This window comes from Andrena cerasifolii, chromosome 3 (genome assembly GCF_050908995.1).
Source record: "Andrena cerasifolii isolate SP2316 chromosome 3, iyAndCera1_principal, whole genome shotgun sequence".
Classification (NCBI taxonomy): Eukaryota; Metazoa; Arthropoda; class Insecta; order Hymenoptera; family Andrenidae; genus Andrena; species Andrena cerasifolii.
The window spans coordinates 9326368-9343469 of NC_135120.1; the positions used below are offsets into that span (position 1 = coordinate 9326368).

Consider the following 17102-nt stretch of genomic DNA (forward strand, 5'->3'; position numbering starts at 1 on the left):
ACTGGTCGCAGCGACGGTTGATACGCGGAAAAGATGGTTTTTGATGAGAGGATATTTACTCGTTAGTCAAAATTTGCGTAATTTTGAAAATGCAAGCTTAACGTGTAAACTAATTACAGTCTCCTGATTATGTAAAGGGCGTCGTAACGCACGAATTATTAGCCCCTTTTACAAGGAACGTTGAGTATACTTAGGGGTTGAAAAACGTGTCTACCGTGCCGCGCCCAAGTATCCTCGTTTACGTAGCGAGTGCGTTTAAAAAAGCCTTCAGCAGCTTGGGGTTCCGAGGGCTCCGCCGCGCTTATCGTTCGGATAATTAAAGATAAAACGTTCACTTATAGAAATAAATCTGCCGCGAAATGTACCGGGAGAATAATCTTTAAGATGGAGAAATTACAGTTGTACGGAATTGAAAGGAAACTATGGTACCATTAAAAGCATATTCCTGTTGGAATTAAAGTACGTACGAAATAAAGAGATATTCGAATAAAAGGCAGAGTTCAAGCCTGTCAATTCTGGACGTTAAGTTTCTTATTTTTCACGGAATAATGCAATCGAGTGGTGGTTATCAGCATGGCCCGATAGGTTTGTGTCATGTTTGAAGGCGACGCTGAATGTTACGGCATTGCGATATCGTCGTTATCTCGCGAACATAGGCCAGCTATTTGAGGAATCACGGAATATTGACAATTTCGCCGATCTCGCGTAGTAACATGTATATCTACCACCACCTACGCCCCACTGATCCTACAAGTAACATATTACTTGAGAAAAAGAAAATTTAAATGCAATTTTGGATAAACGACAGCAGAAAATGATGCCAAACCACGAGGGTAGTAAAAATGAAGGTATCGTGACACGTTTAGGATTATGGTAATAGAACGCCACAAGGTCTCCGATTTAAGATAGAAACTATGATCTATCGGTGCCAGGAGCCACCAGTGCCGTGTCTGGGAGCTCTGCCTAAAGCTCTGCCATGCACAGATTATTAAAAGCTTTATTGATTATGCGTCGAAACGAAGTTACTTTTATTAGTCTGCTATCGAGATCCGGTCGGTAGCGGTCTCACTAGATTGGACTTAAACATCTTTGTGAACGGTACCAATGTTGCTCAACGCACCCGCCTCTTGCGATTCATTTTTTTTTTCTTCATTGGAAGACAGAAGAAAGTTTATTTTACTAACTAAAATAAATTTTAAGAGATGAAGTCTGTATCTTTAAAAATGAAATGGAACAAGTTTCAAATGTCATATCTCATGTGCAGTGACGCACTCGGGATGTAATCTTAGGAGGAGCCGAGTTGAAGGGGTAAAAATATTTGTAATACAAACTCAATAACATTCATCGGGTGATTTTTTTTATTTAAAGAATAAAATCGAGTTTCCTTTTCTTTTTACAAAGCTCTTGAATTACTTCAGTTGTGGTTACATTAATCTCGTTTTTCTTTTTGTTACGGACGGGAGGGGGGTGCCAGGACCCGTTGCCACCCCCACCCCTCTCTGGGCGCGCCATTGATACCACAGACCAGGTATGGGATTGACTTATCATAGAATGTAATTTTGTGTCAGACGCTCGGGGAGCTCGCGAGCCTCCTCACCATATTCGTGTCACACCCAACGTTATCGACTCAGTCTAAAATAAGATTACAATGCTACGAATGGTAGGAATTAAAATTAAAACTTATAGTGTTATCACAGACGGCGATACTTCCAGAAAACCGGTCAAACCCGATTGGGCTGAAATTTTGAAAATAGCTTCATTTTGCATAAGAATAACGTTCGCGAGGATTTTTGGCGACTCCAAAATTTTTTTTTTACCATTTCAATGTCGTTCCCTACCTTACTGACCGCGACCACAGACGAGGTATAGAATAGACCCACAGACGAGGTATAGAATAGACCTATCACCTTATGGATGTTCGTGTCGCCACCCGAACTGTGTTACCGATCCATAATTTGAGGAGTGAATGTAGTGGCATCTGCTCATGAACAGCGTCCAACTCAGCAACTACTCCGAAATGTGTTGAAATGCTGAAAGGTGTGTGCGTGCTGGTACACGTGTGATTTGTTCAGAGTGAGTTTGGGCGGTATTCTCAGTCGCTACTTATTCTTAAGCAAATGCGGCATCCTCTACTAACCTAGTAGCTAATAAAGGATGCCGAATGCTTAAACATTTCCTTAAGAACAAGTAGCGACTATGAATACCGGCCTACCAATTGGATTCCACAACATTGAGCGAAAAGTGGGATCAGCAGCAAACTTCATTTAATACTGAGGCGTGTGTTCTTTGGACTAAGGAGGGCAGCATTCTTTTAAAATGTGCCCGCCGATTTGTGACTTCCGCTTTAGGACAGAATGGTGGACACATTTTCCGATCACTGCCTAGATGATCACTAGTGATGTGTACGCGAACTCCCATAAAGTGATAGGTCTATCGCTCTATCCTATACTTCGTCGATGGTTGAATATATTTTCCAGTCACCGTTGCGTAACATAGACTGCGCGACAATACCGAGGAATAGTGATCCTCTAGGGAGTGATCGGTATAACCGCAGCTATCTTGGAGCAAAATCGGAAATAAACATATCTATCTCTTTCTATCAGTATTTCTCTCTCTCTTTCTGTCAGTATTTCTGTCTCTTTCTATCAGTATTCTGTCTCTTTTTTTACAGTTTCTTTCTCTGTCTACTTCCGCTTATGCTCCAAAATCGCGGCAACCAATCAGCGACGATACACGTTGTTCCGATCACTTCCTAGAGGATCACTACCGAGGAACATTCAACAGTTGATATGTCAGTTCTTGTGACACGAATTCTCTTCTTCCACATTTACTTATGCGATGTGAAATTTAATAGAAATTTGAAACCCGTCAATTGTTGAGAAGGCTTATGAGCCTTATTATAGTCTGTATTAACTATGTTAAGTATTTGCATTTGTCAACGCGACAATGTAATGTTTCATCGTTACAACAATTAACATCGTCTGAGCATGACAGATCTGCATTTATCACACAACAGCTTATTATATATAATTGACAATTACATGCGTTCCGCAAGATTCTCAAAATGTAGCTGAAGATGTTGGCAGGGTTTGGGGATCTGCGACCGTACATAAATGTGCAAATACGAACACGGAAGAAGAACGACACCTGTGTAAATTGCGTTTTATAACAAGAATATACTTCGATTGATGTTACGAACAGTACATATTGTTCTCATTTGTTAAGTTCTTGTAACGCTCTTCTAACGATAAATAAAGGTTGACGAATAATTTCATTATAACCATCATATGTTTTAATGTGTATGTAGCTTTATCAATCGAATTATGCTTTGTTATATAAGAGAGATAAATGTATTTGATGTATCAATTCAATCCACCCTCTGTTCCAGGATTTACCGGAGGGTATATTTATGGGAAACAGTATTCATAATGGTGTTGTCTAGCAAAGCGGTACTAGGTACTATCGTGAACAATAATGTGGCAGAAGGAAAATTAAGTAAAGATATTTTGCGGAGGATAGAAGATGACCTTGACATTGATGAAAAGATATCTATTCTATTCTTAATGACAGACAATTATATGCATGGTTTTGAACAAACTTCTGATCTGTTACAAAAGCACAAAGAGCACGACGCTTATATACTTACAGAATTTATCGATGGCCATCCGAGAAATTGGAAAAGTAAATTACTGGAAGCGTTATCTATCATTCAAAATCGACAGATCATAAGGAAGCTAGGAATACCGTTTAACGATTTAGAGTTACTCTACCTCCCAAAAAACCGATTATGCTCAAGAAATTTGAACGTAGTTGCGAAGTGCTTGTACTTCTTATGCGAAGCACTTACCGAAGATAAAGCAAAACTGCTGTTGCGATACGTTAAAAGCGATTTGACCGAGTATGAAAAAAATCTAGAAGATACAGATTATTTTGAATTGCATGTGCTGTATTGGATGCAGCAAAAATATATTTCAATTAATTCGGGTTCGTTTTCTAATAAGAAATGTTCCGTCTCGTTATTATCATATAATTATTTCATGCGATATGTAAATATTTTAGACGGTAAAGGGAGGCTGGAGAATCTGCTGAAGCATTTGAAGAGGTTCGACGAGTTGGAACTTATTTATGAAGATCTTAGAAAGCACGAATGTCGTCAAAATGTGTTGGACATTCAAAACGAAGGTTCTTTGCGTATGTCCAAGTTGCAAACATTCTCCATGACGAGAGGCATACCAGTAATGCCACATGTAGAGGGAGAGCACGTAAAAAGACTGAAGAAAGGACTTTGTATCATCATAAGTCAAATGTACTTTATAGGGCAGAAAGTATGAGATTTTCCATCCGTTCGTTATCTTTTAATCGTACATTGTGTAATTGTAAAGAATTGCACGTTTGCAAGATTTTCCTTTCAGTTCGAAACAAGACACGGAACCATGGCTGATTGCGTCAAGTTATCGGAAACTTTCAAAGGTTTCGGTTTCGCTGTTAAAATATTTGAGAATTTAAAGAAAGATGAAATGCTTAAGAAATTGGAAAGCGTTTCAAAAGATTTTGGTGCTGATTATGAGTGCATATTTGTATGCATTTTAAGTCATGGATGTAAAGGTTCGATTATCAAATATGCATTACGGTGAAATTTACCCATAAGCATTGAGATATATGGTAAACCAACCAGTGAATGACTGAATTGTTGAATCTATGGACCTTTGAGATTAATTACTTGAATATATTAATGTATAACAACTAAACAACTGTTGAAATTGCATTTAAATTTATTTTTCGTGAAATTTCTATAATAATAATTACTTATTCTTATCGTAATTTAAAAAAAAAACAATTATAAAACGCGAAACGTGTAGAAGCCCAGTAAAAGATACTTTTAATAAGAATTGTACTTATTAATGTTTGCTTAATACGCGTAACTAAAACTATAGGATATTACAAGAGCAACTACACTCAATTTATAAACATATAATAGTGTTTAAATTTATAATTTACATTTCTTTGCCTAATGGTCATTCACTGGTATGCGGTCAATTACTGATTGGTTTACCTTACAGTTCGTTCGTATTGTAGGGGGTATCATTGCTTCAGACGAAGAGCAAGTAAGCATCGAATTAATTGAGCATAAGATTTGCCAGGAAGAATTGAAGGATGTTATTAAAGTAGTGATTATACAAGCCTGTCAGGGAGAAACAACAGGCGAGTAAACTTCGATGTTGCGTCAGCGAGTTGAAAATTCTCATGTACTTTTAAAATGATGATTAATTACAGGGCAAGTGCAAGATATTTTAGCCACGGATGGTCCCAGTAATGGCAATGCTTCGAATATTTTGGCGTATAAAAACTTCTGTATATTTATGTCAACAATGCAGGGTTTTGTATCTGTTAGACATAAAGCCGAAGGTAATACTTTATACAATAACGTAAATCTGAAATTTTAGGATTTCGAGCGCACTACGGATTTTCTTTAAAAATTTAAAACTCTTCTCCAGGATCGTGGTTTATACAAGAGTTTTGTAATGTCTTACGAAACGGAGGAAGTACACTGACATTCATGCATGCTACCAGGAAAATAATTAAATCCGTCATAGAAAAGAGGGGACGACTAAACGGAAGGAATTCAATTGCACAGTTACCCGAGTTGCGATCGTGCAGGCTACTTACAGATTTCCAATTACCAGAATATCAAGCAGATAAATATTAAAGTATCGATGTTCTAAACACCGGTACATTCTATTTTTTAAAACGCATTTTCGGCAACAAGCGCTTTCATTGAATGAAAGCAACGATTTTTCTATATTTTATTAAACAGAAAGGCTGAAAAAAAGAGATTAAATCTCAACAGAGTTATACGCAGTTTGTATAGCTATGTATTTTATAACATTATTATATTGACGCAATAAAAAATCTCACGAGTCTTTCATTATTCAGATTTCTTCTTATTGATAGTTCGTTTGCTTTCCATTTCCCGCGTTTCTCCATCTTGCACATGCGTCTGTTACAGGCCGAATAAGATAGAAATAAATGAATTCAAAAACGGACATCAGGCTAAAGCCAGCAAATAGTCCCAGAAGGCCGCCAAATGTTGCTAAAGCAATTATTATCCTTATTAATCGTTTTCTAATAAAAAGCCGCTTATTCTACGAAACAACATATCTTACCAAATATATGACGCCAATTATAGTGCACGTCCCGGCGAAATTGAATGGACACTAAATCGCCAAAAAACACATGTACTATGCTTTGGTTCCTCCAGGGTTTACCTCTACTGAAAAAGCACATTATTCAAATTCAGGTGTGACGTTAATATCTTAATCGGCTCATTTCGCAATTTGCAGATTATTCTAAGCTGTGATTACATTGTTACAGAACGTAAGATTTCTATAAAACAAGCTACTTATGGACGAAGATTCATCATTTACATTATATAGTATCAAAATGGTTTTAGACATCGTGAAGTAGGTACTTTATAAAACATTTTCATAAAACGTCCCATGTTTGGAATACCTGGGCAAATTCGTATATTGAAGCCCATTGTAATAAATATGGCTGTCAAGATTCCCTATCGAATTCTCCATGGAGTAACGGTAAAAATTGCAATCTGGTTTGCAACCGCATGGTCTGTGCGTAACATCCACTTGTACGAGCGACAACGTTTTAGGCGACATGTCAGTTCCTGGCCAAGAAGTGGCGTACCAGTCTGCAAATTCAATTTCATCAGTATTCTACTAACTTCACTAGCATTATATATTACAAGGGAAAATCCCCAGCCCGGAAATTCAAAAATTATACAGAGGATACGTAGGTATGTATTGCGCAATTTTTTTGCCGCCCGAATTCACTCTAAGGAGGTAAAATTGAACCCTTAAAATCCGGATATTTTCCGATTTTCTGTTATAACTCTGGAACTGTGAGAGATAGAAGAAAAGATTTCAGATAAAAGTTACTTCATTTAGTTCGGATTATTATTTGGTAAAAGTGATACGCGAGTTTTAACAGAAAACTGGAAAATAACCGGACTTTCAGGAGTCAATTTCACCCCGTTAGAGTGAATTTGGACAGTAAGAAAAAAATTGCGTAATACAAACGTATAAAAAGTTTCTCCATACTTACACTTAAATTTGTCTAAACACTCGATGTCCCTCAAATCGCACACCTTGGTTCCTACAATAAGAATACACTCATTATTACGAGATTAAGAAGAGCGAGATCTTATTATATTATACACAATTAGTCACTTGAAGATGCGATTTCGAAATATTACCAAATGTTTACTATTTGTTATAGGAAGCATGCTTTTGTTTTAAAATATCTGCTAAACTAAACTGACTATTCTGCGGATAGTAATAAGGAATGCATCCACATTTCGCCTTGATTATGGAGGCCCGACAGTCCAGCATGCAATTTCGAAACGAATACTTGGCGGGGATGAAGTATGCGTTCCCGCTGTTGTTTCCGATCATATCCTTCTCGTTTGGAAATATACAGGATCTGCTAGACAGTGGCAATAATTTAACGTTCTCCGTTGCGTACGTTTCTAATGGCTGAACGGTCAAGAATGAGTATTTGTCGACGGCTATCAATCTGGAGGACGCATCGTAGTCTGGGTAATCGTACGGGTCGTGCAGCATCACCTGCAATAAATATTCTTGCACTTAAATATTCTCGATAGGCAGAAATTCATTTCGCTATTGTTTCTCTATCTCTGGCGATAACAGCAGAAATGATAATTACCTTTATTCCGACAGATCCTATAATACTGGAATGGTAGTCGTCGGGCTCTAAATTAACCAGGATGTTCAGTCCACTTTGATACCCGCAGGATGTCATTTTATACGGTAGCACTCTTTAAAACAAATCAAACAATAGTCATTATTTAACTAAAATCAGCATCGAACATTATCATCCAAAAAATCTCGGCGGTGCCAGTATTATGCTTGGTAGTTACTTTTTAAATTGACATTACACCTTGGAATGACCTTGGGTATGAAAATTCAAAATGTTTATTCTACTCGACGAATATGTTGCTGAACGGAACTAGTGATAATGAAACAATCTCATTTTCAGTCGTTTTGCTACATCGTCAACAGCAACGAGGATTTTTTAGAGTGGCAATGTTTGGTGCCTCCACTCCGTACGAATTATAGACTAAGTAGACAGAGAAATAAATGCGAGCGCAAATATACTTTGGATTTTCGATAATTTGCTCGTGAGTAATATAATTGAAACTGCAACAGATCCCGTCGCGGGTGAAGCTTGAACGGAACATGGTGCTGCATTTTCTCTCCTCAGCTTGCCACTTGCACGCCGCTAGGAAGCTTTCGCAGTCTCTCGTCACCTGGAATTAAATCGCATTCTTACGCATGACCAGCATTCTCTAATTATTTGGCCGGTTGCAAGTTCGTTTGCTATATCGAACCAAAGTCTTTATTGAAAGTGAGAATATCTAGATTACAAGCTCTTTTAAGGGTGAATTTCAGTGACCACCTTAGCCAAAACTTAATGAATTTCCAAGATATTAATAAGGCTTTTTCCTGTGATGAAAACCAGTCAGAAATTGCAATGGTATATTTTTATCGCAAATTCAGTTAAATTCGCCCTTACTTTCTATTTTATTTGGTTAATTTGTTGAATATTTGATCTTTTCATACGTACCGAGTTTATAACCGTTGAAATCGACAGATTGTTCGTGTCAAAAATATTCTGCAGTCGCGACTGATTGTTGCGAAGGTTTCCCTCGTGTTTCCCGGGATACAGTAACTCGTTCAGCAGGCTCATCTCTTCGACGATAAATTCCTTCGACATGGTCGGCGGAAGCTTTCTATCGCAACGATAAAGATTCACTGTTATTAAAAGAGCGCGAGACTAAAAAAGCAGTTCGAGTCAAGTAAAATATAAGGGTGAGCTTTTAAGAATGACGACATCTATAATGGTAATTAAACAAAAATTAAAACCGACTTAAACAAAAATAAAAATGAAGTAAAAAGTAAAAAAATAATTTAATCCCTACGACTCCCATTTTTTTAAGTCGGCGCCAGATTTACACAGTGCAAATGATGAGACGCCGACTTAAAAAATATGAGAGTCGTAGATTAAGTAAGGGATTAAATTATTTTTTACTTTTTAGTGCATTTTTATTTGTTTGAAGTCGGTTTTAATTTTTTTCTTTAATTTTTTTATTTCTTGTCTTTTTAGTTTTATATATATTGACACACATGTTTAGGAGGTATGCGTGTACGTACATAACATAATAATAATTAGGTGACAATAGTCTTTATTATGAACCAGATCTGGCAAAATATTTGGCCAATATTGATGCAGTGTAGGATCGGACCAACGCCCTCTTTCGAATAAAAAAAGATCATCAAAATCGTTCCATATGCTGAAGAGTTATGCGGTGACAAACATAAAAAAATCCACACGGATCGGTTAAAAAGGAGCAGGTGTAATATTAACGACAGCGGAAAGTTAATTTTCCCGAAAGCTCGGATGGAAGTCAGACTTCAGGAGACTTACAATTTTTCCACCAGTTCTCGCGTTAACTTGAGGGACACGCGATTGAGATCGCACACGGTGACTGCTGGAAACGGATAATTCCATATTCCGTGATGGGTGGATTTGATGACCGAGGAAGTCCGGTGCTCGGCGTAATAATTGGAACTGTACTTCATTATCGCAAACACGACGAACAGCGATGTGAACGCCGTTACCGCCCAGGCGATCCTGCAGGGGACGAATACGAAATGAGTACTACGCGATTACATCGAGCACGATTATTAATTGGAACAAACGCGGTTCGCTTGGGAAAGAATACATGCCACAAGTTGAACACCGGGGCCCGATCTAGCAAAACGATTTTCGCCGCCCTTTATATTGAATTATTAAGGATTATTCTAAAATATAATTTCTGACAGTGAGTGAAATTTTTTGTAGCTACTTCTTCAATAACAAAGGCCCAATGTATTATACGACTTATAAGTTTGATACTAAATTTTTTTACTGCCTTTTCATAAAGTATTACGTTTTTTATAAGTTTTTATTGATTTCAATCTTCTCTTTCTACCAATTTCGCCGCTCTGGGCAGTTGCTTTGCTTGCGTAGAATCTAGGAAGATCGGGCCCTTTTGTACACCTTTTTTAACGCCTGCTAACGCTGCGCGCACGAATGTATGAAATTCGGTTGCCTACCTTTCGGGTATAGAACGATGCGGCTCGCCGATGTACTTGTAGCCGTGTAGGCCAGTCTCCCGACAGAATTCGAAGGACTGCTTCTTCAAAATGGCCAAAAATTTGCCTGGCATTTTTCGAAGTAATCCACGTTCGCTCTTCTTTGCATTCTCCATGCTTCTTTTATATTATTCTCAGATTACAATTTGAGAATTTGTTGTATATTCGCAAGCTACTATCAATTTGGAAATTATTGGAGACAATTATCGTTCCTTCCGGAGTTACGTGCCTTTATCGGGCGAATGGGAAATAATTTCTATTAAAAGAAATTGACGTTAGTTTTCTATGGCTTAATAACGGCGAATTGAATGGCGAAGAATATGAAAAATCGCTTTTACAATGTAACAGTTGGAACACGACTATCGAACAAAACGAGCAGCATACGAAGCGCGATGCGTTATTTAAGAATACGTTCTGTACGAGGCATGCGATGTCCAATAAAAAATTCATTCGACCTTCCACCGATCATTCTGTGATAACTCCCGCGATATACAATATTCCTACGCCGTGGGTAGAAGTGATTCAGGTCTCAACTGTACGCGGAGGTGAATAATTAATGCCTCGAGTTTTAACTATACACGACGCCAGGTGGATTTCACTCGCGCGAATGAAACTTTTGTTAAAAAGGGAAACCGAAAGTTTCGCGTCCCGGTTGCGCCCGAGCGAGCGTTTAATTTTCTTTCGAGAGAAGCCCCGCGATTCTCGAATGATAATTCGCGTGCTTGTTAGTTTATGGTCGTTTACTTATTATTAATAACAGACAGCGCGTTATTAATTCAACTCGTTGGTCGCGCATACCTACGCGAGAAGATTCTGCTCACCGATAACTTTCCGCATCACGTACCTGGGAGTATTAATTGGAACTTTCAGTTGAATGTAAATACGCGCGGAAGACGGATATTGCAAATATTAGTTAAATAATATTTCGGTTGAGGGTTCTGTGATGTAGGTACACTAATTAATCTTGAGTTAAGTTCTCTTCGAAGCTGGAGAAATTTAAAGGAGTATTCCCATTCGATCGATCACAAAAATCGATTTCTTTTTTTTTTCGAAAACCAATGTTCCGATTTCTTCCATCATTTTTAGACGCGGAAACAAATACGTATTTCAAACATTTCGATATTTTCATGAGCCAAGAGGTCTGTAAACCTCCGAAGAATCGTAATTTCATTTTTCAAAACACTACCATTTTCTAAAAACTCATCTTTCCACGTTGATTAATACTCCCCTAGGTGTTCCAGATTTAGATCTGCTTCGATGATATTTAATATCAGATGATGCATGTACTAATAATAAATCGCATCAACCATAATTAAAAAAATTCCTAAATAGACACTAAATGCGACTAAGCGTGCACGCGAAGTTACAAATCGCTTCGTGTCGTGGTTTCTTTAAAAAGAATTCCCAAAGATCACCTGAAAATCGGCTCGTCGAATCGGGACACCCCTTAAAGAAGACGACCCGCCTTCGCCGCGCCACCACGTCCTTTATCAGTAGAAATTTGTCGCCTTGTGTCGCCAGGTTCTTCGTTCGTTCCCTCCTCTTTTTTTTTTTTTTATTTTCGAGCCACTTGTCCGCGGTGCTCCGCGCGAAATGAAAGCTCGCGCTAGTCGTTCGCCGCCCGGAGACACTCGATTCTTCCCAGCGAAGGGTGAAGGATATTGGAAGTGAAATGCCCCGGCCACGAGTGTACACTCGAGGCCAGGAGTAGAAGGAGTCCGCGACTAGTCGGCCGAGTGACTCGATTCTACGGATATTAAACTCTGAAGATGCCGCACTTCGCCGCGGCTGATCTGACTCAGCGAGTGTCATTAATAACTTGGAGGAGATAGATAAAGTGCTAAACACCGTGGCCCCGTGTGCTCGAGCACACGTCATTACCCTGACTACCGCGACACTCGATTAAGGCCTCCCAAATGCACCGACCTTGCCGAGGTCGGCTCGCCTTTCAAAGAGAACTTTTCCCGCTTCTCCGGCGAACCTTTGACTTGGCTGCTGCCGATAAAACCCTCGTCCCTGGAAAACTTGTCACGGACTTCTGTTCTCAGTCGAAGCAAAAGACAGCGTTTTGACATGGCACTTTGCTGTTTGCGAAATGGTACTAAAGGAGTTAGAAGTAATTGTTACAATTTATGGGGGTGGCGTTGTTCATGGTGGGGACGCAATAATTGCTAACGCTGGCTTAGGACTCGATAAATATCACGGGAACGGAAAAACATAAAATATCTACATTGGTTTTAGTGGAATATTGATTGCGGATGGATTTAGTGCACTCGCGGATTTTAAAGATCGAAATGGATTGTTGAAGTCATTGTAGGAAACACAGTAGGTGCTAAAATTAGAAAAATGTCTTTTTATTGGAGAATGTTCTACATGCCAATGGTAAATATTTTATACGAACAAAAGAATCCCTAACTTTGTCTTTAGTTAGTGACTTCGGGATGGGGTCCCCCTTAACTGCCGGACCATATTCAGACGTTTCTACTTGCTCGTTTCATTTATCGTGGAAATACATACTTGACGAAGAGGATCGAAATTCTTTTCCCTACATATTATTTATTCAGTAGAATAATATGATAAATATACCCAGTGCTTTGCAGGATATTTAAGAGCCTAACAGTTTTGTAATTGTCGAGTATTAATCTCTAAAGTAGTATAAACTAAAATAGAGTCGACAGCAAGTAGTTCTTTAAAACGTTTCCACTATCGTATACGACCAAACATTTTACGGCTCTCCTAGCTAGAGGAGTGCAATTTGTAACTGGCTGATCGCGAGAAATACCGTGAGATTTTTATCTCTGTAAAGAAATCGGAGATTTAGTAACCCGTGCGTTACAGTCTTAGTAATATGATATATGTGTGTCCCGTATATCGATATAATCCAATATTAGGGTGATTTCACGGCACCCCTGGCTCCGACCGACACGGAGAACTTTCGTTTCGCGGGAGGGCAAATGTTTTAAATCGGCGGGCAACGAACGAAGGGAAGAAAGCTGGTATTTGCCACCACCCTTCGATCGTTTCTCGCCGCTTAAACGCTTTGAAGGTTGAAATGGGAAAACTTAACGAAGAGCCATTTTAAAACCGACACGATGCTTGTATATGAACCTCGAGATAATAACAATTCAAAATCAAAATCACCGTAAAAATCTATACTTATGAACGTCTAGCAATTAGTACTTAGACTATAAACATTGTGATTTTTAGATCGAAATTCAATTTAAAAATCAAACCTCCCCTTCATTTTTGTCAAACTACAGTGGGATTAAAAACACTGTAAAACTTTTTTTTTTTCATGTATCTATTCACAGTTAAAATTTTCTTTTCGCCACTACTGTACCACGTACCTACTGTCATCGTTAGAAATAATTAAGCGTCAATTAACGAGCACGCACGCGAATCGTGATAAAGGTGAAATAAATTCCGGGCTGAGTATTCGAAGCGCGTGTTCGATGGACGCGTTGGGGTGTCGTGACTTCTACGATGTGTAGCACGGTAATTTTAATTATGAGATAGTTCACCCTGATGTCGGTACCGCGCGGAGAAAATTACTGCGCATGGGAAGGGGTGAATCCAGTGGATGGGGTAACAATGTATTATGCGTTCTCCCCTCCCCGCCAACCCCTCGCGTTAACCGCAAACCCCTTCTATTCACCCCCAACAATTCGTTAACTGCTATCGAATTGACTTCAGCCACCGTAAGTTGAAAGTGCAACCCCCGTTACCTCTTGCTGTTTCCATCCTCCTCCGTCGAAAGTTCACGATCTCCTCGTCGAAACCCGAGCAATCAACGTTTCATTAACACGGCGAATTCACGAATCAGCGAAGCCCCGAAATAAAACAAAAATAGAGAAACCTAAACAAGACTGGGGTAAGTCCTCAAGCTTAACAGTGGTGCAAAGAAAGTTTAAAAATAACATAGTTTAATTAGAAATAATTATACTGTAAAATATATCTCTCATTGATAGAGGGGTTGTTCAGCCTAGATCAGCAACAAACTTCCCTTTGGACGCCGCTGTGAAGATCCAAAGGCGTTCAATGAATTCGGTATAGAGCACGTTAGAAATTGCTTCAGTTAATTAAAAAAAAAATTGTAATCGATATATTGAACGTTATTTAGGAAGGGAAGATATGACCGCGATCTTGCGACTTTGCTGCTCGACGTAAGTGAAATGGAACCGTCTCCCGCGACGTACGCCCGGAAATAGCAATAAAGTTAACCACGTGGGAGGGTTTGAAGGGTGAATTGTTTAAAACTGCCCTGTCGCGTGCGAGCCCTCGTTGTCGGGAATGAAAAGAGGTTATAGATATGAAGAGTTCCAGAGGGGGGGATTTGTAGCCATCTATACGGCATCTGTATTATAGGACCGATGGGAAGGGAGCGGCGTATTTCGCGGAACATTGAGCCCCATGGACTTTAAAACACACCCGAAACTGAATCTGTCTCCGTGTACGCTTCAAAAATTCTCCATCCCCAGAATGCGTACTCCCTATCCGCCTTTTCCAATCGTATAATGCAACCCCCTCTGAGCTGCAATTTCGGCACAATGACTTATCCTTCTCAAATAAATGGAAAATATCTTGCCGTACTTCAGTCCGACAAAAGATTCGTCCATTCTGTTCCAGAAAGCAGGACACAGTCCACGGAACGGATCAAAAGTTGACGTAACTTTCACTAACATTTGGCATTGTTACTGGGAATTAATTATCAGCGTTCGAAGAGCTGCGGAGCCTTATAGCTTTGCTAATGCCAATGGAAGTTAAAGCGGCACGGGAGAAGCCTTTTGAATATTTTTGCGACTCGGTATGTCAATTAAGATAGGACGTCTTATCTGTCGCTATGAGCGCTCAGCACACGAGGATGCGTAAAAGAAGGGAAGCACATAGAGGGTGGTACATAGGACGCACATAGGGGTTTGCACGGCGGGAGAACTTTATGGGGGCCCCAAGTATATTTCCTGATTGAGCGGACTAATCCACGCAAAGGAGGTTTTATCGTCGAGGTATACGTAATCGAAGGGGCCTCGTCTGCAAGGATGTCGCACGAACAAGAGGCTGATCCTGAATTCAGATAGTTCCGTCAAGGGCTAGTTCGGTTACAAGTGCCCAAGTATCTTCGGTTACGCGTGACGAAATCTCGATATCCCGCCCCTCGATCTTGATATCGCGTCTTGCGGCATTTAACGACTACATCTTCATTTGTTTCGTACGAATAAATAGTCGAAGATGCGCGAAACATGCGTGTATCTCTTCAAACTACCGCGAGTCTCGACAGCAAGCAAAAATTGTTCATGCAGTAGTAGGTGAAGGGAAGTTTAAACTGCGAACGGTGACAAAAATAAAATAGCTAAAATTTAAAACTTAAACATAATACGCGAAGCTCAGTATCAAGTCTTCTGACCACTTTCCTTCGGGGATCTCCCTACCTTCACGGACCAAAAATGATGCGAAGTTTGGGAATTTTTTAAAACAAGACCATTGGATATATTTACTTTTAGCTTTGTGGCTTCATTTGTTAATCTTTAGAGAATATGAAAAAAAATTGTATGCAAAAATAGTGGTTAAATCCGGAGTTACAGTGCTTCAAATACAGCGACTTACAAAAGTCACGTGCGCATTGTTAGCATAAAATCAGCCCTTGTAGTTGTCTGAAACAGAAAATTTAAAAATGTGTGTAATTTAAAAAATTAAAAAAAAATGTCAGCGTTTAAAGCAGACATCGATTTTTGCAAAAAAAATTCGCTGGCTTTTTAAGTCGCAAAAGTCTAATTTTGCAAAACCCGACTTAGTTTTAGTACTGGCGAAAATGAGACATCTACCGAAGATACATGCCAAGTTTTAAGTAATTCGGGTGGTTGGGTTTTAAGATATCATGCTAACCAATTCGAAAAACATGGTTTTGAGAAAAACGCGTTTAAAGTTTTAGGTACGGTTTTTTTAAAAATATTTTTTCTTTAAAATATCGCCTAAATATGTAAAAATATAGGCATAAAGTTTTCAATTAATATAATTTGAGGTATTCTCTTAAAAAAATCCAAATATCGCGTTCTTGTTCCGGCCGTCAAAGTAGGGAGACCCCTTCAACCACCACTGTATTTTAAACAGCAAGCATCCCTATACCCATTTTCCACCGACTTTCCCAAACTAATCTCGCAAAGTTCGGCTACTTATTTCTAAACCGTCTTGTACACTTGCCAGTAAGATGCCCGAGTGTCGAACTCACCTTCGGTTTCCCCGCGAACTGATCCGCGATCGGATCGGGCAATCGTGGCATTCTCGTCAATTTACGTCGCATCGTTACGTCGTTACCGGGCCAACCGCAGCGCGCAGATTCCGCCCGTAGATCGGCTCGCCGCGGGACGATTTGTCTGCGGCGATGTTTACGATAAGCATAAACCCGCGAAAGAGTTTCGGGCCACGAAAGTTGGCGAATCCGGGCGTATCCTGCCGCTCCAGTCCTTCTGGCGGATCGAGCTTCTGTCCCCTCCGGCACCCCTTGCGGATCCCCCGGCTGGAGGTCTTCCCAGAAACTGAGAATTCGAGACATGGCCTGGGCGGGTCGACCGCCGCGGTCTTTTAATCGTAACTTGCGGCCTGATAGTAAGCGGGCGAACCTATCGGGAGGTCTATTTTTATTATTCCCGCGATAGTACAGCTGTGCGTCCCGTATTTACGGCGAAGGGGGTGGGCAGGGTGGAGGCTAGGGCTCGAGAAAGGGTCCTGCATAAACGCTGCGACGGGATCCCTGCTTTCCCTCGTTATTGACCATTTCGATGGTAACGGTAGCTTCGATCAGAGAAAGCTCGTCAGCGGAGCAACGTGTCCCTGAAACCGGAGCTAGAGTCTGATGCTAGTATAGTCTTACAATGGTAC

The 17102-nt window shown here is 39.8% G+C and overlaps 2 protein-coding genes across 2 annotated transcripts; one reads left to right on the forward strand and one right to left on the reverse strand.

The window, feature by feature from the left end:
- Window positions 1-2783: 2783 nt before the first annotated feature.
- Dredd (Caspase-8 Dredd) lies at window positions 2784-5929 on the forward strand. Its single transcript, XM_076808150.1, has 7 exons — window positions 2784-3151; window positions 3389-3984; window positions 4060-4325; window positions 4413-4605; window positions 5077-5202; window positions 5275-5406; window positions 5496-5929. The coding sequence occupies exons 1-7, from the start codon at window positions 3114-3116 to the stop codon at window positions 5705-5707; spliced, it is 1563 nt and encodes a 520-aa protein (XP_076664265.1). The 5' UTR covers window positions 2784-3113; the 3' UTR covers window positions 5708-5929.
- A 13-nt stretch (window positions 5930-5942) lies between these two features.
- Window positions 5943-11066, reverse strand: LOC143366796 (sodium channel protein Nach). Its single transcript, XM_076808149.1, has 10 exons — window positions 10191-11066; window positions 9520-9726; window positions 8659-8824; window positions 8190-8341; window positions 7738-7849; window positions 7334-7637; window positions 7117-7167; window positions 6511-6703; window positions 6165-6271; window positions 5943-6091 (listed from the first exon to the last, which is right to left on the reverse strand). Exons 1-10 carry the CDS (start codon window positions 10343-10345, stop codon window positions 5943-5945), a joined length of 1596 nt encoding a protein of 531 aa, XP_076664264.1. The 5' UTR covers window positions 10346-11066.
- Window positions 11067-17102: the final 6036 nt, after the last annotated feature.

Bases quoted from the DNA above. Each gene is read 5' to 3' on its own strand.
- Dredd (XM_076808150.1), top strand. From the start codon at position 3,114: ATGTGCAAATACGAACACGGAAGAAGAACGACACCTGT. The intron at 3,985-4,059 runs GTTCGTTTTCTA...TAAATATTTTAG, and splicing joins ATATATTTCAATTAATTCGG to ACGGTAAAGGGAGGCTGGAG. The intron at 5,407-5,495 runs GTAATACTTTAT...ACTCTTCTCCAG, and splicing joins TGTTAGACATAAAGCCGAAG to GATCGTGGTTTATACAAGAG.
- LOC143366796 (XM_076808149.1), bottom strand. From the start codon at position 10,345: ATGGAGAATGCAAAGAAGAGCGAACGTGGATTACTTCGAAAAATGCCA. The intron at 9,727-10,190 runs GTAGGCAACCGA...CGTCCCCTGCAG, and splicing joins CATCGTTCTATACCCGAAAG to GATCGCCTGGGCGGTAACGG. The intron at 8,825-9,519 runs GTAAGTCTCCTG...TCGTTGCGATAG, and splicing joins CGAGAACTGGTGGAAAAATT to AAAGCTTCCGCCGACCATGT.